Source organism: Centropristis striata, chromosome 3 (genome assembly GCF_030273125.1).
Source record: "Centropristis striata isolate RG_2023a ecotype Rhode Island chromosome 3, C.striata_1.0, whole genome shotgun sequence".
In the NCBI taxonomy this organism is placed as follows: domain Eukaryota; kingdom Metazoa; phylum Chordata; class Actinopteri; order Perciformes; family Serranidae; genus Centropristis; species Centropristis striata.
In genome coordinates, this window is record NC_081519.1 from 13,692,894 (window position 1) to 13,717,859 (window position 24,966).

A 24,966-nucleotide genomic window follows, 5' to 3' on the forward strand; every position below is an offset into this window, starting at 1 on the left:
TAAGCCCTTTGTGCACGCTCTCACACACATACGCACACACGTACAGTACTCCCCCATCGTCTAGAGCGACGGTAATTGCTGACGAGCAGAGCGTTCACCGGCTGAGGAGATTTTGATCGGTGCGGAGCAGTAAGAGAGGGGGGGCCACCGCCTAGCACAAATCCTGTCGGTTCAAAGGACAAATGTGTAGGAGTGGAATACGTCTCCCATCAGAGAGCAGTTGTGATGTAATGAGACAGCTGGACAAGACTTATTATCCAGAGGAAAAGTAATGTTTCCCAGATGCTTGTTCTCATACAGGGGAATAAGGATTTATGCTAGTACAATCAAACTATCAGTCAAAGGTTTTTGATCTTATAAGATTTCTTGTCCTCTTCAGAGTTTGGTAGTTTAGATTGTATTTCTCGCAGTAAAAAATGAAGGCAGTCTTATGTGACTGAATTTGATTTGTATTGTTTATTCCAGGACAATAAGTTACAAAAATTTGATCTGTTTTTTTAATGTGAGAAAATAATAACCTGTGTTTACCAAGGGACATAGATACACACTTAATGCTTTATTGTATGTATGTATGTATGTATGTATGTATGTATATTGTATGTAATATTGTATTGCTTCATCTCCTAAGTCTCGTAAGTAAGCTAGTCACTAGTGATCCATGGATTTTTTTGTGGAGTGTTTTCTGAAAAAAAAAAATCCAATTTCAAGATTTCAAGATTTCAAGCAAAATCCACTCAATAAAAGAAAGTCCAATGCCAAGAGTAGCCAAGAGAAACAGGTGGGCGAGATGAGAAAACTTCCTTGACTTGTTCCTGTTGGTGGGTTAAAATAGCTGGACCTAATCAGAGCACAGTCTGACCAAACTGTTCCTGTCTATAGTCGATAAGATTTTTCCAGGGCAGAGAAAGCAATCTGAAATTCATTAGTGGAGAAGTTGGATCACAAAAAGTTAAAAGTGACTTTTTTATGTAGAAAACACTGGCTGCAGTTATTGTTTTTCTCCCCACCCCCCTCTCTTCCCTGCCCAACAAAACCCATTCCTCTTATTCATCCAGAATCGCTCTTTCTCCATCCTCTTTCTATCTCTGCCCTTTTTCAGTCTCTGTTTCTCTATCTGTCTGTGTGACAGTCTGTGGTGTGAAAGCAGGCTGATGATGAAGTGTTAATTCATTTAACCCCGACTATGTGACGAGAACACATTTAATGAGGAAACAGCTAGACTAACCAATTCAAGCCTCTGGTACTCCTACTGTTCGGTATGCATGCTTGTGTGTGTGTGTGTGTGTGTGTGTGTGTGTGCGTGTGTGTGTGTGTGTGTTTGTGGGTGCATGCAGCTGTGCAGATCACCCACAGGTGTGATGATTCATGTATATGTATTTGGACTGCTGTCTTACTCTGATAGAGGCTGTGCGTTTTGACTTTATGTGTTGATAACTCTCTAACACTGATACCTGAGAACTGCAAAAGCCTCTGTTTGCCTGCCAGAAACTTACCAACAACTAACTGTCAGTTAAACAGAAGTACAAAATGACTTGAATTGTAAAACAGTGTAGCTTACATTAAGCAGTGCAGGATGTGACAGCCATGTTTTTCAGTCAGTACAACGACCAAACGAGTATGCTTGACTCGCATGCTGGTGATAGCAGTTCCTGTACATCCTGACTAGCTGTCTTCAACATTTTCTGTACGTACTGAATTTTCTGCCCATGCCAGAAAACACTGAAAATACCACTTGAGGTTTTCTTAGGACTTGCCAGGTTAATTTTTGACATTTGTGACATTTTTTTGAAATATGTTGGAGTAACAATGTTGTCACAAGTCGTTTTTTTTTATTAAAATAAAGTACCTGCATGGGAACAGAGGCAGAGGGGAACTAACTAGTGGGCATAGCCAAAACACTCAACTGTTTCCAAAAAGTACTCAGAAAGTACTCAGTCGAAACACGCCTATGATACAGTGAGCGGCAGTTCTCTGCCTTGTTGATGCCAGAGGCCAGAGGAAAAATGGCCAGACTGGTTGGAGATGATAGAAAGGCAACAGTAACTCAAATAACCACTTGTTACAACCAAGGTATGCAGAAGAACATCTCTGAACGCACAACATGTCCAACATTGAAGCAGATGGGCTACAGCAGCAGAAGACCACACCACCACTTTATTAGGTACACCTTGCTAGCTAATAAAGTGGCCAGTGAGTGTACATATTTTTTTTTCCAGTCCTAGTCTTAACTCATAAACGAGTATGAGTAAGTCATTGTCCATGTGTCAGTTGACACTTATAGCACTGTACATCAACAGAAGGTGCCAGAGTATGATGGCACAGGTTTGCTGATTCAGGGAGCAAATTTAATCCAACTGATGATTTTCTGGAGCGTTGATGTGAGACAACGCTGGGAAACATGACCGTGGCATATGACACATGGATCAGACAGTGCTAGTGTGTAGGATTTAACAGAAAACAGTTGGTACGAATGTTTTGACACACTCTTCATCTTTAGTGTGTTTTGCCCTCTGTTGTGTGTTTCCAATGTCACATTTTGACATCACATGTCAAGGCAACACATCTGCTCCTTGTAAATTGAAGTCAGTGAATTTAATTTTCTCAGCTCTCATTCATTGCACAAGGTAAAATGAACAGCTCTGTGATTTCAAGTTATTTATGCATTAAGGAAGTGTTAACGGGGTGTTGTTGATAAAGTATCCCATGGACCTTGTAAATTTATTCAGTACATTATTATAGCTTTTCACAAGTGGTACAGAAACATACTCGAGATTATTGAATATGCTGTCGTTCAGTGCACCTTTGAGGGCAAATCCACACAAACACTCTGGAGTTTAAGCTAAGCATCAGCACCGACCAAACAGGAGCTGGGGTGAAAGCACTCAGCTGTACCAATGGCATTTATTACTGGCACACATGATGAATGTGCTTACCGTACTTATTCCCATAGAGATATGGCAGGAAGAAAGCTGTCAGTGAATTAGCTCTTATTTCTTCCTCTCTGTCCCTATTTCTCTCTTTCTCCCTAATTAAAAAGCCAAATCAGGAGTTTGACTGCACAAATTGTGTCTGCCAGTGACATTCTCCAGCCTAATCCTCATTTTAGCCCTCTTTCCCCATCTCTCTCTCTCTCTCTCTCTCTCTGTCTGTCTCTCTCTCTCTCTCTTTCTCTCTCTCTCTCTCTCTCTCTCTCTCCACACCTGACTCCAAGCAGAAATCCACACCAAAATCTTTTCTCCCCAAACACATAGATTTATTCAAATAAACCATTTGCATAATTCAGTATTTACATAATTGATTTCCAAGGAAGCGTTTCTCACCATGTGTGGTGGTGTTAGAGACCAAAAGGTCTCTTCCTGTCACATTTCTGTCACTTTTTCGTTTCACTCCCACCCACCCACACACACACACACACACACACACACACACACACACTGTTGGCAGAACATTGAAGTTTCAAGTCTAAATTAAGCATGAAGCGTTGTCAAGCTGGTGCATCTGGTGACCCTCATGGTACAACCACAGCAAACATGATTCAGCTAAGCATAGATAATCTAATGTATTGAGATCCATTAAATTGGTCTGTTAAAAGGTGAATCATTCATGCACTATGCTGATAAATGATTTGCCCTTTTTAACCTATAAAATAGTTTTGTAGACGCAGGTGCGTTTTAGTTCTGGTGGCTTGCATTGCAACATGTAGCTTAGCCTTAGCTCCCATTTGTTGTCATACAGTATTATTTATGTGAAAGCTTTTTTTATCTACTAGAGAGGGAAAGTTGGGTGGATTTGCCATCATAGAGAGGGAGGGGAGGACATGCAATATTGTTTAAATGTAGGGATAACAGAGCAAAGTTTCAGACAGTCTCTCTTGGAAGGTATTCATCAGTTGTTTACATTCATGATTTAGAATGATGAAAAAAAAAGAGCTTTGAAAGATGTTCAAATCCTGGGTCCTTTCTCATCTCTATACAGCTAAACAATCACGGCAGAAGTGTTAATCTCCGATTGTCGGTTTTTGAGAGTCTCAGAAATGGTCAGGCGTTTCTGAAGAAGCATACCGGCTGTTTTAGAGCGGGTACTTACTGTATATTTAAAACTATAAAATGAGCTAAATTGAGGGTCATTTTGTCGGGTTGAGTGGTGATTGTTTGGATTGTTTTTGTTGTCTTAATTTGATGTCGGTACTCTGCTGACTCTACAATCCATGTAAGGTTCACTAGTAATTTCATGGCCGTGTAGAATGAGCGATAAGTGTTGTTGCTGTGGTTACCTGCTGTTTAAGGTATCCATGCAATATCTCTATGTGATTTTTATAGACGCCCATGAGCCAATTAGTGTGTGATCTTATTTATGTTTACTGAGGGATCACAATTAACTTGATTAAGGATGCATTAATGCCACATGTTCGAGCTTTATCTTTGTAAGATATCTTGGGGAATATATGAGCCTTAGTCCATTCGGGATACTATCCTGGTCATGTCTTTGCTAGCTCAGTTGATCCAGACTCTTAATGTGCAGACTGAGGGTTGCTGACTGCTGGTCACCAGGGAGTTTAGAGCCGGGGAAAAACAAAACAATGAGTGAATGTACCTGAAATGCCATTGTCCGTTATGGCCCATGGACTGCACTAAACTGCTTGAGTGTGTGTTTGTCGGCATCTGTATCACAATAAGTCCTTTCACCTCTCTTCTAAAGTCTATCATCTATGGAAATGGGACCTCCACACTCCTGTGAGCACTCAGCGGGGGTACAACACACACATACACACACAGTCACACACACTAAGACACACATTCAGTTTAGGGCCTGCCACTAAAGAGCAGGGAGGTTAAACAGATGGCATTGGTTGTATCCGTTTCACAGATTACCCAGCACACACAGACATGCACACGCAGACACAGACACACACATTTTGCAGCAACCGGCTTTGTGAGTTCACCTCATTTAACTGAATGGTGTTTTTATGAGGCGTGGCAACATTAGAGCCACCCACCGCTCTAATCTATCCCTTTCTGTTCTGTTTCTAATGCTGGACTGGGAGCACTTGATTTGAGTGGGCAAGGCTAGACACCCGAATACGGTGTCCTGTTTGTCTGTGTTATACACTGGAACTGAACATTGTTTGATTTGATATAATATGTTGTAACATAGTAGTCTAGCATGTACTGCCATACTGTGTAATATTTTATGGTTGCATTTAAGACTCACACATACACAGGTACATCAATTATCATAAAAAAAGATCGTAAGTTGCTAGTTCTCAGTTATGGCTGTCCTTAAGAGGTATTGTAAAATAGACAATAAAGCCACATCTGTGTAACATAATTGCAAGCTGAATGTTGACTACATTTAAGTATAACAGATTTCAAACATTTGCATTTGGTTTTTGGCAGTTCTCTGACTTTAACTTTATTTCATATTTGGCCTTATGCAAACATAGGGTAGTAACAAGTGGTAAATGCATGACTTAGTTAACACTGGCTATATTGGTTACTCATTTAAAGGCTGTCTTGGAACACTACAACTAGAGTTCAGTGTTTGGTCTGGTTCAGTGCAAAACCTTAAACCAGTTGGATTTATTGCAAAAAGCCTGAACTGGCATTGGTCATCATGCCTTGTTGTAAATATGACCATGTACTTAACACAGTGTCTAGTTTCTTTATAAATGGACTACTAGTGTTCAATAGGCTGTGTGTAATCGACTGCAGGGGAGGTTGCACACTTTGTGTTTGTTTAATAAAAAAATAATGTGTTTTTGGGGTGATGAGATGAGAAATGGCAGGGTTACTATCAAAGAAATCTTAAACTGCACCAGTATGGCAACATTTGCAATTTGAAGCCAACAAAACAGGCTTTCTCTTCTCTTCTCTTCTCTTCTCTTCTCTTCTCTTCTCTTCTCTTCTCTTCTCTTCTCTTCTCTTCTCTTCTCTTCTCTCCTGATCTCTTGATAGTCAGTAAGATCATGGTTTAAAATGCTGTTTTTCCGAACTTCAATCAAAAAAAGTCTTTCAATTCAAGGCAGTGGAGAGAAATAAGACAGGCAGGTTGGCAGTGCAGGAGCCGGTGGATGGCTGATATGCAGCGAGTCTCATGTGCCAGACTCAGACCCACAACATCTTGAGTTTGTGTGAAATGATTTTGCTGCCTGTGCCATGATGGCCAATGTAAACATTAATGAGGAGAATTTTATATTTTGTCTTACTGCCTTAGCAAAATGGTAAAAGTCCTATTTACGGAATGCATGTTGGGACACAAAGGAGGCCGTTGGAGGCCGTAATGACATCTCTCACAACATCAGACATCTGGCAAATTAGGTTTTATAAGTAACAAGTTGCCCTCAGTCTAACATGTGCAACTTAATGGTATTGATTATGCTTGTAATTCCTGGCTGTGTCTCTTTATTTATCTCTACCGTGCCTTCCTTTCTGCTTTCCTTATTATACCTGCCTTTTATCCTTTCCTCACTTTGTCTCTCATCGGTTCCAACGCCGTTCCTACCTTGTACCCTCTACCGTCTCACTAACTCCTGCTTCTTCTCTCCCTCCTAGCCAGCAGATTTGGATGCCTGGGTAAGCAACACTACCATTGCTGTTGCCTCTTTAAAAAAAAACAAAAACCTCTTCCTTTCTCCCTCTCCCTCTCTCTCTTCTCTATTCAAATGTCATGTTTTCATTGTGCATTAAAGCGAGGCTGTGAGTGTGCTGCCGCCACCATTCCACACAACAACACTTTGGGAGGTATTCAGCTAGAAAATTACACATCATCTGTGCTGCTAGCAGAGGTGATTTTACACACAAACACACGTACACACACAGCCCTTAAGCATCAAACAGCCGCTGCAGAAAGAAAAAGTGCAGCGAGCACAGTATGGGGATTTTGCAGATGTGCTCTTCGGGGATGCGTGTGCCTGTTAAGTTAGGATAAGATTAGATTGGATTACAATAAATGTAATGTCAATCTGTGTGTAAGTGTGCGTGTGTGCGTCTGCACGCGTCTGTATTCATTGTACCAGCAAAGAGTGCAGAAGATGAGTAGATCATCCAGGGTAGATGGTGTTGCTCCATCTGATCTATATCACACTCACTAATGCACAACTCGGGTACAGCAATCTGTCACCATTACACCATGGCATAACACGTGTGTGTGTGTGTGTGTGTGTTTAATACACACTGTGTATTTCAATGCTACATAAATCTACGCCTTTTTCTTTCTCTCTCCCAGCCCGCTTCATTGTGTTCATGCACTATATCATGTTCATACTGATGTAGCACTGTTACACTCATTACCTTTATTGGTTAGAAACACTGTGTGTTCATGAGTGCCCTGGCACTGATTGATAATCATTTTAATATGCAGGCACACATATGTCAGCAGATCAAAGAGGTTCAAACCACCTTGTTAATATGTTGCCTCTCCTTTTATGCATTTTAGCGATAATGTGGTTCAGATTGTTGAGGTCCTCCTTTGATCTGCTGCTCACGTCTCACAGCATGACCAAACTTCTGACAGATGCATGTAAACAGTAAGATGTTAAACCAAGCCCCAAGGTTTTAAGTGTATCAGCTCAATTCAGCTCGCTGCCATTCAATTCAGTTTGACTTTTTTGTCATTTAGATGTAGTTATGTTTTCTGAAAAATAGATTTCATGTCATATGAAGTCACAGCACCATACTTTACTGCACAATACATCACTCTGAGACTGTCCATTGCAATCGCGGATTATTGCTTTTATGACTCAAGAGAAAGTCTTAAAAACTGAACAATCTAAAATGAGATTGACAGATGTATCAGAAATACACAGTGGGTGAACGCATTGAGCTGATGGCATGGTGAAGGATCTCAGCACAGTTTGCTTGTCACCTACACAGATGTCTTGACAATGCTTGCTGTTGTATTTCATTTTAGATCATGCACATTTCCTCTGACTACCCCTCTGTCATTTTCTTTTTGCAGCGCTGCAACAGCTCCTCATTACTCTTTATCTGTCTCTGTTTATGATGTTATTTTGATAAATATTTATTATAAAGGAATCCCTTTTTTATTATACAATGATACTGACACTGTGAGGCTTTGTGCTGTTAAACAAGATGTCCCCATCACATAACTCATGTTACATCTTACCATGAATCTTTCCTCTAAAATGAATCTTTTATTTCTAAAACAAAGTGCACATACATTTCTGAAGCTGAACTGGCAACTTGTTTTCACAGTGCATCTTTTTGACGTCTGCCTCCCATCTTCCTCTGCTTGCATGCTGCTACGCCATGGCCCAAACTCTGTGCCTTCCTACAGCCAATCTGCCATCTTGCTGTCTGTCAAAGCTTGGCTCAACAGGCATGTTAAAGCCTTTCACCTCATCCTAACGCCAGCACCGCCATGTCAGGCCCTGCCACCGCCGCTGTGCCAGTCACATGCCACCCAAGTAGTTTTGTAAGTTCTGTTACACTAGATAGACCTGCTATTAAATAGCCACCCTTTTATGTTTAACGTTTTGGTGTAGATGAAATGTAATTGTCATATTATTATAGATTTCCTCATTGCATCATAGAGTTTCGATAAATCTGACACATGAAAAGTAACACAGAAAAATAATCCATTGAAAAACATGAACCTGCAATTTGATGCACACACACACTTGGGAAGGGTATAATCCTTTTTACTGTGGTCTCCCAAAACCTCTGTGCTGTTAATCCGTTTTTCAGAAGAAACTATTAAATATTTTGTTTGCTTACTGCTACAAATAAAATGTATGTTAGTAAAAATTGGTTACATGTATACATGTACTTTAGTGTGGATACTTTTTGCTGAAATAAGTTGATTGGCATTTTATATCATAGGGAAATGTGTTTTCAATCAATTTATCAGAAAACACAGCTGACGTCATGCTGAGTCTTTTCTGTTCTGAGCAACAGGTTTCCTCATTTCTTCTCCCCCTCAGCATGGAGCACATAGGTACCTGTGTGCCATTTGTGCCAGTGCTGTAAAACTGTGATTATTCCTCCTTTCTCTAAGTGTAGTCACATTTCTGGAAATGTGGTCTTTACAAAGAAACATGTCTTAGAAATTGCACGTTGCTGATCTTTCTCCGAAACTTTTATATTCCTATGCAAGTGTAATTTTCTTTCACTGTTATTTGAAATCAAACCTTACCGCACACTTACGTCATGCCAGAGTGCCAGTCTTGTCAAGACAGTGTCTTCTCTCCTCACAGTTATTTGGTTATTTGTGGTCAAACCTCAGAGTTTGACCACAAATAACCAAACACAACACAACAATAACGAAATTGATGTAACAGATAAACATGAGCCACTGCCATCAATATTTGTGTTTCCATCAACACATTTCTTTAGAAAATTTGTTAAAACTTTCAAAAATGGGCATTTTACGCTCACTTGAGGTGTTTTTTGTCTTTTTGGAAAAAAGAATGCGCTCGACGGGAGATGAAAACGATTTTTTCAAATAAGTTTGACTTAGCGAACATTTTACTCACATGACTGATCAGCTGTTTTTTGCTCTGCCAGTCAAGTTGAGCTGACATGAAAAAACAATTATAAGTTGCCCAATTTCTTTTACTGTCTATTGGCGGATTAGCCTACAGCATTACATTACACTGCCATCTGACCAAAGTACATTTATGCAGCTCTGTTTATTTGCTCTAAACCAGCTGATGGAACCGTAACTATTTCTCATTTTCTTTATTGTGACATTTCAAAATTTAGCTTCAAAATTCAATTCAACTTTAGTGGAAACACGGCTCGTGAATGTCATTTGCCCATAGGCTAATGACAGTCAACAAGGTGAATATTGGCTGTTACTGACCTTTGGCTAATAAATCTTAGCATACCTATCTACAACAGCTGTTCTTCATATTCTGCCCTTTTTCTAAAATAAAATCAGTGTTTTTTACTTCTTTGCTTCCCTATTTATTTTTTTCTTGTACTCTCTCTTCTTCTTTCTCAGGCCAAACAACTGGAGAGTAAAGAAAAGGAGCTGACCAGCATATCCAGCTTCTATAAAGAACAGCTAGAAATACTGGAGAAAAAGGTAAGGCTCATTTATCCATAAACATGTATACTATTAAAAGATAATAGCCAGAACTTATCGGGAAGTGTTTCATGTTTCCTCAAATGTTTCCATTAGTTGCATTACTTTAATTCGAGATGTTTGGTTTGATCAAATATATTTTTATTTTGTTTTGTAGGTTTTTTTGGTGGGAGTTTTGAAAGCGAGATACTAGCACTTTTAGCCATAATTTTTAACTTGTATAACAGAAGAACTCACTAACAACCTCCAGAAGTCTTTTCACATCAGGAGTAATCAAAACAAGTTTTAAAGTGACATATTACTCACTTCCTTTACAGAATAAGATCTCACTGAGACACAAGACACTCTTCCCTATCTTGGAAATGTCAAGCCCACATACCAATGTCAAAATGTAAAAGTAAATGAATTGAAAATTTCAGCAGGCAGATGAGAGTCACGACTCACTGTTGATGGACCAGCACTCTAGAGGTTTAACACTGCTGTCTCTCTCAAGGAGCTTCAGTTGCCTAATCAAATCTACTGTGCTTTTCTCATCACTCTGTCAACCCTGTGGTTTTTAAAAAAAACTGTGGAAAAAAATAAAAGCGGTTTGTTGGGTGCTTTTAAGAAATTATGACCTGCGTTCCCTCCATCTCGGCACTAATGTGTCGTTGATATTTTGCACCCTGTAAAAGCCACGAGCACAGTGGTTTGATAAGTGTTGCTTGCTTACTGGGTTAACTTGGGCAGATTTGCTAAAAGACTTTGTGAGAAGCAAGGTTGTTACTGGTGTATGATTTTAGGGCAGGAAAAATCTACTTTATGCTTTTAGGAATAGACAGAGGCTAAAAGAAAGGACAAGAGGCAGAAGAGTAAAATAACAGAGTGCAAGTGAAGTGAAGAAATGAAGGACACTGTCAGAAAACACAATGACAGACACACTGAAAAATGATGAACAGAGAATGTAAGACGTAGAGAAAAGATGGTGCGAGGATACACTGACAAACATAAACCCTTCCCATCCTGTGTCCCCGCTCTCACACCCACAGCTCCCCCTCCAGTATTCAGTAGACAGTCTTTGGGACTCCATTCCCCCTCCACCCGCTCCCCATCTCTCCCTCCGTCCGGCGGGGCCCATCAGGCAGACGGGGGACCTTATCTAGTCCCTGGCACTCGCCTCCTTTAGGCCTCTGAGAAAACCTTTTACATAGCCAAGTTAAATGGAAGGGCCCCTGCACACCGTGCGGCAAGCAGCACACGCTGCAATGCTTGACGGAAGAGACTGATTGGCAGAAGAGTGGAGGATGCTCTATCTTTCTCCGCTCGCCGCCGCAGTCGCTTTTTCTATCACTTTTTTTCACCCCTCACTTGCTCGCAGCTGACCTGCATGCGGATGAGGGAGTGAGAAAGAGGGGGACTGAGAGCAAGAGATAAAGAGGCTATATGGACTGCGCATTAAACAGTCTATCCTGAGCCAGTGCACTGAGCCGGCGTCCATCTCCCTCCTTCTCTTCCTTCATTTTCCAATCTAGCACTCCATTCATTCAGGCCTCCTTTCATGCCCCCTTTCCTTTACCCTGCCTATTTTTCTTCCCTTTCACTCTTATACCTGTGGCAAATACCAGATGGGTTGAAATAAATGGCCACTTAAAAGTTGAATTATGACAGACACAGGTCATATACATAAATGTAAAACAGTATTATGTCTCCCTTTTCACATAAATTATGATCCATGCATGCGAAGGCAGCTTTACATTGCTTTGTCAGAGCCTCCTTCACCGTCACTATTGTATTAGATTCTGTTAATGCAAAGCACAGATTTAAAGGGGTTGAACACAATAATGTACATGTGATAATCGGTCTGTGCTTTTGTTATTTAGTTAATCTCATAGGTCAGAGCTTTTTCATACAATTATATTAGTATAAAACACACATGCACAAGCAGCAGATGTTCATGCTCATGCCATTGCCCCGATGCGTTGATGATCTGAGGCAGAGATTTAAGCCAAAGGCAAGAGCAGCCAGATTAGAAGAAGAATCCGCTGGTAATTGGTGTGTGATCTTCCCCTGAATCAACATTTTACTCTGGCTTAGCTGTAGCCCCTTCTAACAGGCTAATGCTTGTTTGGTTGATTACCTGTATGAAAACACACACAAACACGTCCTGGTGTCCAGTTTGCCTAAGGGATGAATGACGATAACAGACTGTTGTGTTTGTCTAAAGGCTGTGGATGCTGTTAGAGTCCACTGCTGTCACAAATCAGAAAACAGCCTGCATGTGTGTGTGTGTTTATTGTGACAGGTTTGTGTGTATCCTGTCACTTCAGAAGTAATTGTGATAGAGTGGCCAATCGCCTGCACAACTTTGCATTTCCCCTCTTCCACACATATACAGCTTCACACACTAAAAGACGTCCCAAGACTCAACCCCCCCCCCAACACACCAGTACATCCTCTACTTCTCCTCACTCCCAATCCTCTCCTCTCCGTTTATTTGTGGATGCCTCCCTAATCTCTTCCTAGTGTACAGGTAGAGTATATCTGTCTCCCTGTGGCTACATACCCTGTGACTCTGTAAACAAGTCACAGTTTAAAATTCACCTCTTTTAATCCCCACCCCGCCCAGCCCCCACCCCTGTCGAGTGCTGCCTCCGAAATAAAAAAGAGAAAAATTAATCCCCCTTCGTCCAAGCGTGCAGCGTGAAACAACCCCTCCCTCAAAATCCTGACATCAGCCCATCTCAATCCACAGCTGCTGGAGGGTGTTCAGACGAGTGTGCATGCAAGGATCATCTGAACACAAGCATTCACATACAAACACAGATTTAGTCACACACCTGCATGTATGCAAGCTTACACACACACGCAGCACACATGCACCCACACTAATCCCCTCCATGAGTCTTTCCAACACCCCCAAAACCTTGCTTTTCCCCCATTGAGGGTTATCATCCCCCCTTTCTGTCTCTCCACATTGGGCTTTTGTCCCCACGGGTGCAAATGACTGGGAAGAGCTCAGGGTGTGTGTGCCAGTGATAGTGCTGCCACTTCTCTGGTGTCATGAGAGCTGAGCTGGGGCTGTTGCTCTGGGTCTGTTCTTGTGTCAACAGACACACAAAACACCATGTTGAAACACACAAAAACAACACACAGCCTTGTGGTCCCCCAACATTTCCATTGGATAAGCTGTACTTGTCAGTGCAAACACTATTTGCACCTCCTGCCTCCTCATTGTCCTCAAAGTCCCCTGCTCTATTCACAAGACCAAAGACACCATGGTTGTATCACTAACTTCTGGTACAACATCTCTCCTATAACCATCTAACTGACCATTTGCTACATATCCTTGGCCACCATCATAAATTAATTTATCATTAATTAAACATTTGTGGCCAATGCCACAGCCTTAAGAGCTGCATATCACGAATGCTGGGTCTTGTTGGTTTTCTGAGAATCTACTGCACCTACTGTTACTTTGTTTGCCATGTAGCATTAAAAATATACTAAAAAACTGGATTAATCTGGTTAGTCACATTGGACTGCTATTATTTTGAACACTACTGTATATATATATATATATTTATTCTCCAATTTAATCTAGTTTAGGCATGTATCAAAATAGATGTTGCTATTTTAAGGTTGCATGTTTTTTGGCCTATTGCTCATAGACTACATTTCCTTCCTCTAGCTAACTCTGCTGACCTTGAAAGTGTGCAAACTAAAACGGGTGGGAGGAAAGAGTAGGGAAAGAAAAGACCTCTCTCTAGCTCCCCATTGTGCTTCCATTGATATGCCTTCATTTGTTTATCTTCTTCCAAGTGGGAGGCACTCTATCAACTAGTGGTCAACCCTAAAAAACCCCAAAAGATAGAGCCTTGGTAGGATGCATCAATCATCAGCAAGAATTTCACTTTACCTTTAATCTGTGTGCCTGCTGCTTCCCTTGCTGGTGCCCTACTCTCTCTGTGTCCTGCATAATCTGAGGCACCCGTGGGTTTAAGCCCCTGTGGAGCGTTTTTTTATCTAGGCTAGAACACTAAATGTCCCACAAGGCAACTTCAGACTTTCAAGTTTCAGCTCAGCTTTCCTCTTTTGAGTGTACCCACTGTGCTCTTGACCTGAGGCTAAAGGCTAAGACGCTAACATGTGGCTAACTTCTTACCACATATTCCCAGGAAGCCTGCCAAAGTATTAGCTAACTCTCCTTCAGCAAGAAGTGATACTTTCTGTCTCTTTAATGTCCATGAATCCAGGACTTTGACTTTGTAGCACTTTCAAATTAAGGTATTTATTTGGAAGGTTTAATGCTTAGTAGATTAATAGACCACCTGAGCAGGGGTCCTGAGGTCTGGAACTATCTCTTAATACAGAGGTACACAATGCTGGGATGAATTGTGCTTCCAGTCTTTGGAGCGGCAGTCATGTTGTTGTATTTAAACCTAGTCCACATATAAGCAATGGGGAGACTTACAGTAGCAGCAAGAGAAGTATAATCCTGAGTCCTGTCCTGGAAAATCCAATATAACACAGCCAGGAAACTGGCAGGGATAAAGTCTTACCCCCGGGGATGTTTGGCATTATGAATTAGCCGACTAGATAGCCAAATTGGTATCGGGACAAAAACTCAGTTAAAAGAACAAAGTTAAACTGTAGCTGTTCTTCTGTAAATTGTTTATATCTTTGTTCCTGATTGCTGAACAGCTGCCACTCAGTTTTTCGATGAATCAAATAGGCATTTACTAATTGGCTGTTTCTGAATCAACCATAACTTTGTATGCAGAATTTAAAAAATGGCTATGTCACCTTGGCAAACATCCACAAACATGGCAAAGTGTGGGTAAGATCATCAAAGTTTTTTTATAACCCATTTACAAAATAACAACTTCTTAATTTTCATATTTCTTCAATCAACTGCAGAAGTTTCCGTAACAACTGATTTTTTTAGTTATACTTCAACACTACTGATTGAGTCAAATGCCCTCTCCTCCTTTTTACAAGACATATGACATAAATTTGACTGTCTTCTCTGTAAAGAAGAGGAAAGAAAAGGATAGAGGGGCAGATTATTACATTGTAGTGAATACCAGCAGATAGGATTAAGGAAAAAGATGCCTATGACATTACTTGAGTCTTTTCCAACACCAGACATTCAGATCAGGAGAAGCATGTCTGCAGATCAGCGTGAAATAATGAGATATGAAAATGACTGGGGGGGCACTGGAGGAGTAGAGGGTTAGGGATTGTGGAGGAGGTTTGTGTTTGATCCCATCTCTTTCCCTGCTCAGTCACTTCAATTATCTTCCTCTCCTATCACCCCATCTATTGGGAATAGGGGAATAATTAAGTAAAAGCGTGAGCGATGTGGTTATTGGTTTAAAATGGTGATTACTGCGCCGTGAATGAATGTATGAGAGGGTGGGGAGAGGGATTTGCTTTGTGTTTGGGGCATTCTAGACAAACTGTATTTTATATGTTTTGACATATAGCCTGTATGAAAATCATTTATCTTACAGAGCTGATTATTTGTCAACATTTTTGTACTTTGCATTGTGGCTGGAAATACTGCACGCCTTCTGCTTTTTTTCCTAAAACTTCTTATACCCTTGTCGTCTTTATAGTCAGATGCAGTGTAGTTAACACTGTGACCACTGATTACACCAGTAATCGTGTGCAGTATATGACCTCACCCTCTAGGCACGGGCTCCACCTGTGTAGCAATTGCTGTTTAAATGCCACTGTTTCTTGCTTGAAATAAAGCATTATGGAGTACCAACAGGCAATCAGTATTCAGATTTGTGAGCAGCACTGTAAAATTCAAAAGGTCGCTAATTTAACAAATATGACATTTGGGAAGGTGGTTTATGCATTTTGCTTATCATCTCTGGCTTATTAGAGCTTGAATTGAAACAAAAAAGGTGTTGTAGCCATGGTAATGTTATGTAAATAATGCAAGTTATTAATTCATGGGACTCAATTTGAGGACTTTGCCAGTCCTGTTTTTTATGTTATGAATTGATGAGATGTGAAAATTAAATAATGTCAAAGCCATCATTAAAAACAGGATATGGTGAAGCGGCTCGCTTGTTGCTCAAAATATAAAGTGAAGTTCTTCAGAGTAAGATACCACTAAATGGCTGAATTAACACTTCCTTTTTTTCTTTGTCTCTTTGTCTCTTTGCCTCCAGAACCTCGACAACTACAAGCAGACGGCGGAACAGTACAACGAGGCAGCTACTAAAGCTGAGGCCCACATCCGGTAAATGCTGTGAATTACTTTGCAACACCTTTCCCTGTAGAGTGAACCATTCGGCATACAACACTACATTGTTGCTGCCTTAATGCCTTAATTACATTTTTTTAATCTATCATAGACAAAATCAGTTTGATGAATACACCTCTAAATAATCTGTTAGTTGAGGTTGTTTTTCCCCCTCAGAGCTAACACTGGATATCTAAATTTAAGGCAGATATCAGGTGTCAAATTCGAAAAGAAAACCTCAGCACGGTGGGTGACAGAGAGAAAGTAGCGCTGACTAGCAGGGTGTCCACATAACAGTTGTCAAGAAAGCAGATGTGGGCAGAGACCTGAGTGTGAAGGCTGGTTTCAGTGTTAGTATGCTGTTAATGTGGACCCCACACCTCCTGTAGCTGCCATAGTCACAACATTCATTTCCACACATACAGTGGTGAGGCTATGTGTTAATTTACTATTATCACTTCTTATCTCACATAGTATTGTGATAAATTCAGTCAGGGCTTGCCATTTTTCCTCTTTAGGGAAATTGTTAATGAAATACTTACATATGTTGCTGCTTAGAGTTTAAATACTTGAGAATATATATACATCTTTTTTATATTATTGATCTATGATTTTAATCTACGGAACAAGTATTTATGATAAATATTGTTTTGAGTTTTCAACCTGTAACCTTGTCAAAACATGCATATCACATCGAGATACTGCTGCGATAATTACTGACGATGATCTTTCATCCGTTAGGTGGCCTCATCAAGTATAATAATTGTCTACTAACATGCCTAACATGGTTTGTAGTGTGAGAATGACACTATAATAGCATAATCAAAACAGGTCATAACACTTGCTTCTTATTTTTTATGTCTTTCTTTCTTGTTTCTGTTTAGCCTCCATCTTTCTTCCTCCATTTCTTGCTTTATTTGCAATTTAGACATGACAAAGCAAATTGTGCAATATATGAGAGTATCATTGTCTTTGTTTTTATTCCACTGTTTTGTCTTCAGTGCTTGGAGAGACAACCTAAATTGTGTGAAGCCGATTACCTGGTTTGGAATATGCATTCTATGCTGTGAACTGGGGAGAGATTTCATTCATAGATGCAGCATATTGGGACTCATCCCACTCTGTCTAATGTGTATTTGACACTAACATCCTCGCCTTTTTCTCAAAAAAATGCTGCTTAATATTATTATTATTGTATTCACTACCAGCTTGGTAATCATGGCAATACATTATTAACAACTTGGCCTTTTAAATGGCTTCATTCTGCTGTTTGGATAACAGAAACAGCAGATTTTCACAAGAAGCAGAGGTGCTCCACTGCAATGGCAGAGTTCAGACCTCACCTGTCAAAATGCATGTCAGATCCATTCAACACTGAACCGCCGCCACACTGGCACTGCCGGAGAGTGTTGGCCTTGCCAATTTACGCCCCTCTTTAACACCCATTCTTACCCCCTTTTGGAAGGAGAGAGAGCCAAAAATCTCTGTGAATCCAATTTAGTAAAGAAGCCATTCATTTTCCCCTTTCCCACGTGCATGGCGATGATTATTGCAAAACTAATGAAAGATGGCTAATTAGTTCAAATCTCTTTATTTCCTTCAGTTATTCTCTCATGCTCATTCCTCACCTTTTAGTTTCTATTAGCACATTTGCTTTTTTTTTTACCCTTGCTCTCGGGTCTTTCTGTTCACCATTAAAACCTGGACTTCACATGGAATGAAACCTGTAAAAGGTATGATGTAAGAGCCAGCTATTTTCCATCTGTTGCATTGTTGAGTGTTAAATGTATCCAAGTCGGGGGTTCCGGTGTAGCCGGCTGATATCTGGATAAAAGATAACTGGGCCAAGACTTCCTTTTCTGTGCGTTGGTCATTGTTAACAGTCTAATCAGCAATTTGAGAAGTGAAAATGAAGTTGGAGTTCAGAGGCAGGATTGTTTCACAAGTAGCCCGTTTATGATGGTTTTCTTGCATTTAACTTTAGGAGCCCGCTCAAACGTGATTAGTCAATATTATTCCAGCTAAAAACACATTAGAAATGGGAACCAGAATTCCCTTGTCCCATAGAGAGGAAACAAAATTACAGATTTCAGTAGGCCAACGTGGAAATTAGCATCAACATTAGGTCTATTCAAAATTAGCCTATGGGATTTTTGCATTGGATTTTGGATCATTGTAGAAAATAAGTTCTGTGACAAAACACACGTTTTTGATGCTGGTGTGTTTTGTTCAGCAGGATAATGAACATAACTTTGATGCAGCCGACAATAGTAAATAGCTAACATTATACTATAGTGAACTACAGCATGGTCACCACTGTTATGCTGCAAACATTCTCTGACAAGCTAACCAGCGGTTTTGACAAGCTAGCGAAATTGTAGCCTGATAAATTGTTTATTACCACATCTGCAATCTACTACAGTTTACAAGAGCGCTGAAAAACACAACTACACTGCAAAAAAAGAAAAGTTGGGTGAACTCAAAATTTCAAGGCAACAAACTTCGATAAAATTTTAAGTTGGACAATTAAACTAAATATTTTAAGTTTAGTTTTTGAGTTTGCTCAACTCTGAATTCTGATTTTTGTCAACTCAACTGTAAGTTGTACTAACTTATAATTTTACATTGTAATAACTTTGAATCCTTACTTCTGCAATGTGCTGAATTGGCACGATTGTAACGGCGCTATGAAATGTCAGCTAATGTTGCGACCACAATTTTGAGTTAGCATTGATACGCTAATGGCTACTCTACGCAGTGCCAACTCAGAAAGTTGGCTTTCTCGCATTTCACAACAAAGAAATAAGAGTAAGCAGAACTATTGCTCCTTATTTTGAACCCCAACATATAAAAATATAAGTAACAACAACTCACCAACTTGTTTTTGAGCAGACAACTGGCTTGCTTTGTTGTGCTAACTTACATTATTGCCCTAAATGTCAAGAATTTATGTTTCCAAGTTTTACCAACTTAAATCACTGTTTTACGCCAAAAAATACAAGTTGGCTTTTTTGCAGTGTAGAGGCTGTGAGGAGGACGACTGAGAGGTTTGTCGTCCGTGTCCGTCGTGATGACGTTTCATGCCCCCCCGACATTTAGCCACTTGTTACCAACCACCTTTTCAAGAACACGTAGAAACTCCAAAATTTACAAATGGGGGTATTTGCTAACGTATTTTATGTTGTACAACAAAACATGAACATCTCTTAAGCTTCTGTAAACCACAGACCTGATTTCAGGCATTTAACCACAAACCCATTCAAAATCCTCATTGAGTTTGAGAGGTTGGACCCCATTGTGCTAAAATGTAACTTTTGTGTTTTCAAATGCAAACAACACAACTACAAACAAAAACTGAAAACAGAGATTAAGCCTCATGCTTAATAGGGATAATTTGTCATTGGGTTTATGAGTAAGTTCCACATTGATGTTTGAGTAGCAGTATCAGAAAAGATAAATTGCAATGGAAGAAATGTTGTTTTTTCTTCCTGCACTTTGCTTGCAGCGTGTAATATATATACAGATATTACACATGTGGTTGATTAGTGCGAGACCTCTTCATGGGATAATGAAGGTAGGGTAAATTTATGGTTCAAGTCATTAAAGGGTTTGTTCATGTGGGAGCAGCATAGAGGCGTAATTGAATTCTGAGTAAACTCTCTTTAATGTTACTAACATCTGAATACATCTGTCATTTCCTAACAGGGTGGGAAATGAAAGAAAGTCACCATCAGTGTCAGTTTATAGTTTTGCAGCATCAGTGTGTTAATGTGCATAATTAGGCTTTCTGAGTGAAAAAAAAATCAACCTTCTGTCCAAGGACTTCCATACAAAAGAGAAAAGAAAAATATAAAACATAGCTGTCCTACATACATTAGTTGATATTAGTATTAAGTCAGTAGTTCTGTGTAGTAGCATGCAGTCTAGTCCTTTCTTGGAAAAAGCAAGAAGAAAAAGAAGATGCTTGCTCTTTTTGCTAGCTTTGCACTGTATGACGGGCAGTGACCTCATCCAGTACACTGCCATCTTCCTGCACCTGGTCCATTGAATTTAACAGCGTACAATTCAAGTCCAAAATTTTGTCCAAATGATTACATTAGCAAGATTTGCTATTGTCCATAGCTGCATGGAAGAGGTTAGAAGATCAGTTCTGCATGAGTTTTCCAAAAGAAGAGCATTTTGTCCTGCCACAATGTGTTGCTCATTATTTTTAATGTGTGCGTGCAGACACTCACACAAAAATTTTACTTCCCCTTTTCCTTTTCTATCTCTGCCACACATACAGGCACACTTTGTATTCAGGCAGCCACGTGCTCGTCATGTTCTGTCAGCATTTGGGCAGCGTTTCATTGTGCCGTGGTCACGCTGTCATTTCACACTACACTGACCACCCAGTAATTATTCTATTTACCCACTGCTGAAGGGAGGGGGAGCAGTGGTGGGGGGGGGGGGGGGGCTGCAGCACGGTCCAACACATTATGTAGCTACAGTATGTCTTTTTCTTCTGTCTTTGTATCTGTGTTCATCTCCAGTTTTCCCTATGAATCTCTCTAATGTTGTCTTATCATTGTCAATAATTCTAAAATATTTTTAAATCTCACTCATGTTTATGTTTCTGCCCAAGGCTGTAACTTTGTCTGCCTTAACACATTGTCCTCATCCTCCTTCTCACTTGTGTTTTGCGTGTATGACAAAGAAGAGGTGATGAAGTTATTTTAAAGTCAGATGATTTGTGTTGTTTTTGATTTTCTTTCCTCCTCTTCCTTTTGAATAGGTTTAGTTGTATTTGTTGTACTGTTGCACCTGACCTTCACTTCTCAACAAAGAGACATGTACAGGCCAACACATAGGCTGATAAAGCCACAAACATACGCACAAAAAACCCTTGAATTACATGAACAAAATGACCAAAATGAAAGGTATCTAATGAGGGGTGCAAGACACTTAATATTAACTACATGTGGAGATCATTTAAAGGGAACATTCACCTCAAAATTAAAACATATATTTTTCCTCTTGTCATGTGTTAAAGATACCGGCTATAGAAATGTCTGCCTTGTCTTGAATATACAGAGTTCTGTTTTTGGACATAATCGTCGTGTTAATTGTGGTTTCACTTTCATTGTGATATGTTTAGAAAAGATTGATTAATAAAGTTTTGAGAAGATATACACTTAATCTGTCAACTTAATGTGTGACCGTGTAATTGAAACGATATGGCAATTTGCTTGTGGACACCATTAATGTTTACATCTAGCACTGTCACATGCACAAGCCTCTGTTCCATGAGACGCTTCTTTCTGTGTGTTTATATGATTAGTTTGGTAGAAAGAAAATGGTCCCAACATGATACTTGCCCACAACAAGGTCTGTGGATTATCTTGATTAACCGGGTCATGATTCCTAGAAAAAAGACACATTGCTGTTTAGTTTTTTAAAAGTATATTTTGGCACTTTGAGCAGAACAAGCCAAGTGCCTTCTAGTTCCATTTTATTTGAGAAAAGGTAGACATGTGAGCGGTTCATATGTTCATCACATGGCAGCTCACACCAAAACAGTCTGGTTTGCTAAATAGCGCCAAAGGTGTGAGAAAAAAAAATATAGATTTTATGGTAAACTGTCTTTTTTTTTTTTGTTGAACAATGTTTTTATTAATTTTCAATAAGAACATACACAACACATCAACACTCACCACACTAGCCACATAATGAAAAGCAGGCAGACCCCGCTGAACACACATACACAAAAAATAAATTAAATAAAATGAGTAAAAATTAAAATAAAATAAAAAAGTGTGTGAATATAAATAACAATTACAACAAATAATAATATAAAAAAAAAAAATAATAATAATAATAATAATAATAATAATAATAATAAAAAAAAATTGTTACACTCATTATGCTTACAGATAAATATAATCTACTGTTGCTTGAGAAAGTCCATTAAGGGTGTCCACACCTCTTCAAATTCTTGCACTTTACCCCTAATTACATAGGTTAGCTTTTCTAATGTAACACACATTGCCATTTCTCTAATCCAAGATTGTGTAGAAGATACTTCAGTCTCTCTCCAAGATAATGCAACCATCCTCCTGGCCTGCAGGAGGCCAAAGTTGATCAGAGTCTTACACTTAGAATTAACAGAAAAGCAATCAGGGTATATCCCTAAAATACAAAGTTTTGCTATACAAGGTACCTTAATACCTGTGATAATTCTTAGAGTGTGGACTACCCTTTTCCAAAAATCTACCAGCTTAGGACATTCCCATACACAATGAATTAAAGAACCTTTCTCAGCCATACATTTCACACATGTATCTGGAATGTCAGGTGACCATTTGTTGAGTTTCTCAGGGGTTATGTATGTCCTCATTAACCACTTGTGTTGTAGCAATTTCATTCGAGTATTAATGGTTTGTGATTGAGCTTTCAAACAAGCTAATGTCCACTCAGCCTCTTCAATATCTTCCTTAATATCTAAACTCCATGCCCTCCTTCTATCATGACTAGATTCCTCATCATGTGATACAAGTGTTTTATATAATGTAGAAATTTGTTGTTTCCCATTCATATGTTTTAACACAATGCCCTCAAGGCAGGACAGTGGTGGCTCGTGTGTAGCCTGGTGCTGCTTTGATGAGATGAAGTGCTTCAATTGTAAGTATTTAAAGAAGTGTTTTTTGGGAATTGAATATTTCAAACAAAGGTCTTTAAATGTTAGTAAAGTGCCCTGAACATATAAGTCTCCAATTTTTTGCACCCCCCTGTCAGCCCAAGCCTGAAAACCACCATCTGCCCTGCCAGGGGCGAACTGCGCATTATCCCAAATAGGTGAAAATTGAGAGATGGGGGGAGTATCACCAATATGTCTATGAGCCTTAAACCATATATCAACAGAGTTTTTAAGGAAGGGATTTGTTGTTTTTTTCTTTAAAGTTTTTAAATCTGCTGAATATAAATATAGGCTTATTGGTAGCTCAGATACTGATGCTTGTTCAATATGAACCCATGCTGGAGGAGAGTGTGTGACAAAATAAAAGATAGTACTACGCAGCTGAGCGGCCCAGTAATAATACTGTAAACTGGGCATCTGTAATCCACCCCTATCATAAGGCAGATACAATAATCTGAGTCTTAGTCTGGGTTTTCTATTATTCCAGATAAACCTACAAAATGCAGTATTAATTTCTTTAAAAAATGATTTTGGCAGTGGCAATGGGAGTGACTGAAACAAATATAAGAATTTCGGCAAGACAGTCATCTTAATTATGTTGATCCGGCCAATCATTGATATTGGCATTGTTGTCCATTTTTCAAGCAGATCTTGTACCTCTCTCATCAACGGGTCAAAGTTTGCTTTAACAACTGTATTAATTTGGGGGGTAATCTTAATTCCAAGGTAGGTAAAGCCCTCCCTCGCATTAAAAAAGGGTGTACTTATAACTGGATTGGTTCTTTCTTCTTTGTTCAAAAAAAGTATAGATGACTTTGCATTATTAATACTGTATCCAGAAAACTGACCAAATTTATCAATTAAATGTAGTAATGTCTGGACACTGTTTGATAAGTCCGACAAAAAAAGAATCACATCGTCTGCATACAGCGATATCCTATGTTCATGCTCTCCGATTGTTATACCCGACAAATTGGCTTCAGATCTAATGGACATGGCTAAAGGCTCGATGGCCAAAACAAACAATAGTGGGGAGAGAGGACATCCCTGGCGAGTTGACCTCTCTAACGTTAACGGACTTGATAAATTGTTATTCGTCATTACACATGCTGTAGGGTTAGTGTACAATAATTCTATCCATTTCAGAAAATTTCCCCCAAGTCCATATCTTGGTAACAAGTTAAACAAATAAGGCCACTCAATTCGATCGAAAGCTTGTCTAGCATCTAGAGATAACAACGCTGTATCCCTGGTATTATTTTTAAAGTGGATTATGTTGAGAACCCTTCTAATATTATGAAAACCCTGAGGACTCTGTACGAACCCATTCTGGTCACTGTGTACTAAAAAGGGGATATACTGATCTAGCCTTTTAGCAAGAACTTTACACAATATTTTTGTGTCTACTCCCATAAGACTGATAGGCCTGTAAGAGGAGCAGTCGGTCGGTGTTTTCCCAGGTTTCAAAATAAGAATTATTGTAGCGAGTCTTAAAGTCGGCGGTAATATACCATCATTAAATGACTCGTTAAACATATTCAAAAGTGGAGTCAACAACTGCTTCTGGAAGGTTTTATAAAACTCTATCGGTAGGCCATCAGGCCCTGGAGCTTTGCCTGAGTTGATACTTTTAATGGCCTGCAAAAGCTCTTCCACCGTTATGTCCTTATCCAGGTCCTCTTTAACCTCCTCTGTGAGAGTTTTAAACTGGAGCTGATCAAGAAAGGTATCTCTATAAGTGGGTGTGGGGGAGCATTCTGACGTATACAGTGTCTGATAAAATTCCTTAAATGTATTATTAATATCTTGAGGATCATTTGATATCTCCCCTGATTGAGTAGTTATGCCATTAATGGCTCTTTCAGATTGTGTTTTTTTAATTCTCCAAGCTAACAATTTGCCGGCCTTTTCTCCCTGATCATAAAAGGCCTGGTTCAGCCACAGTAAACTTTTTGCTGCTTTATCAGATGTTAGTTTATTGTATTCCGTTCTTAAAATTAGTAAC

General features: G+C 39.5%; 1 protein-coding gene across 2 annotated transcripts in view; it reads left to right on the top strand.

Moving 5' to 3' along the window:
• LOC131968601 (MICOS complex subunit mic25a-like) overlaps positions 1 to 24,966 on the top strand; it is a 65,094-nt gene that overhangs the window by 13,312 nt on the left and 26,816 nt on the right. Inside the window, exons 5-7 of one of the 2 annotated variants that reach the window (XM_059329553.1) lie at positions 6,552 to 6,572; positions 9,964 to 10,047; positions 16,212 to 16,282. In XM_059329553.1, the coding sequence (XP_059185536.1) occupies positions 6,552 to 6,572; positions 9,964 to 10,047; positions 16,212 to 16,282 (176 nt within the window). The remainder of the gene's footprint in view (positions 1 to 6,551; positions 6,573 to 9,963; positions 10,048 to 16,211; positions 16,283 to 24,966) is intronic. The other variant, XM_059329554.1, reaches the window with a different exon arrangement.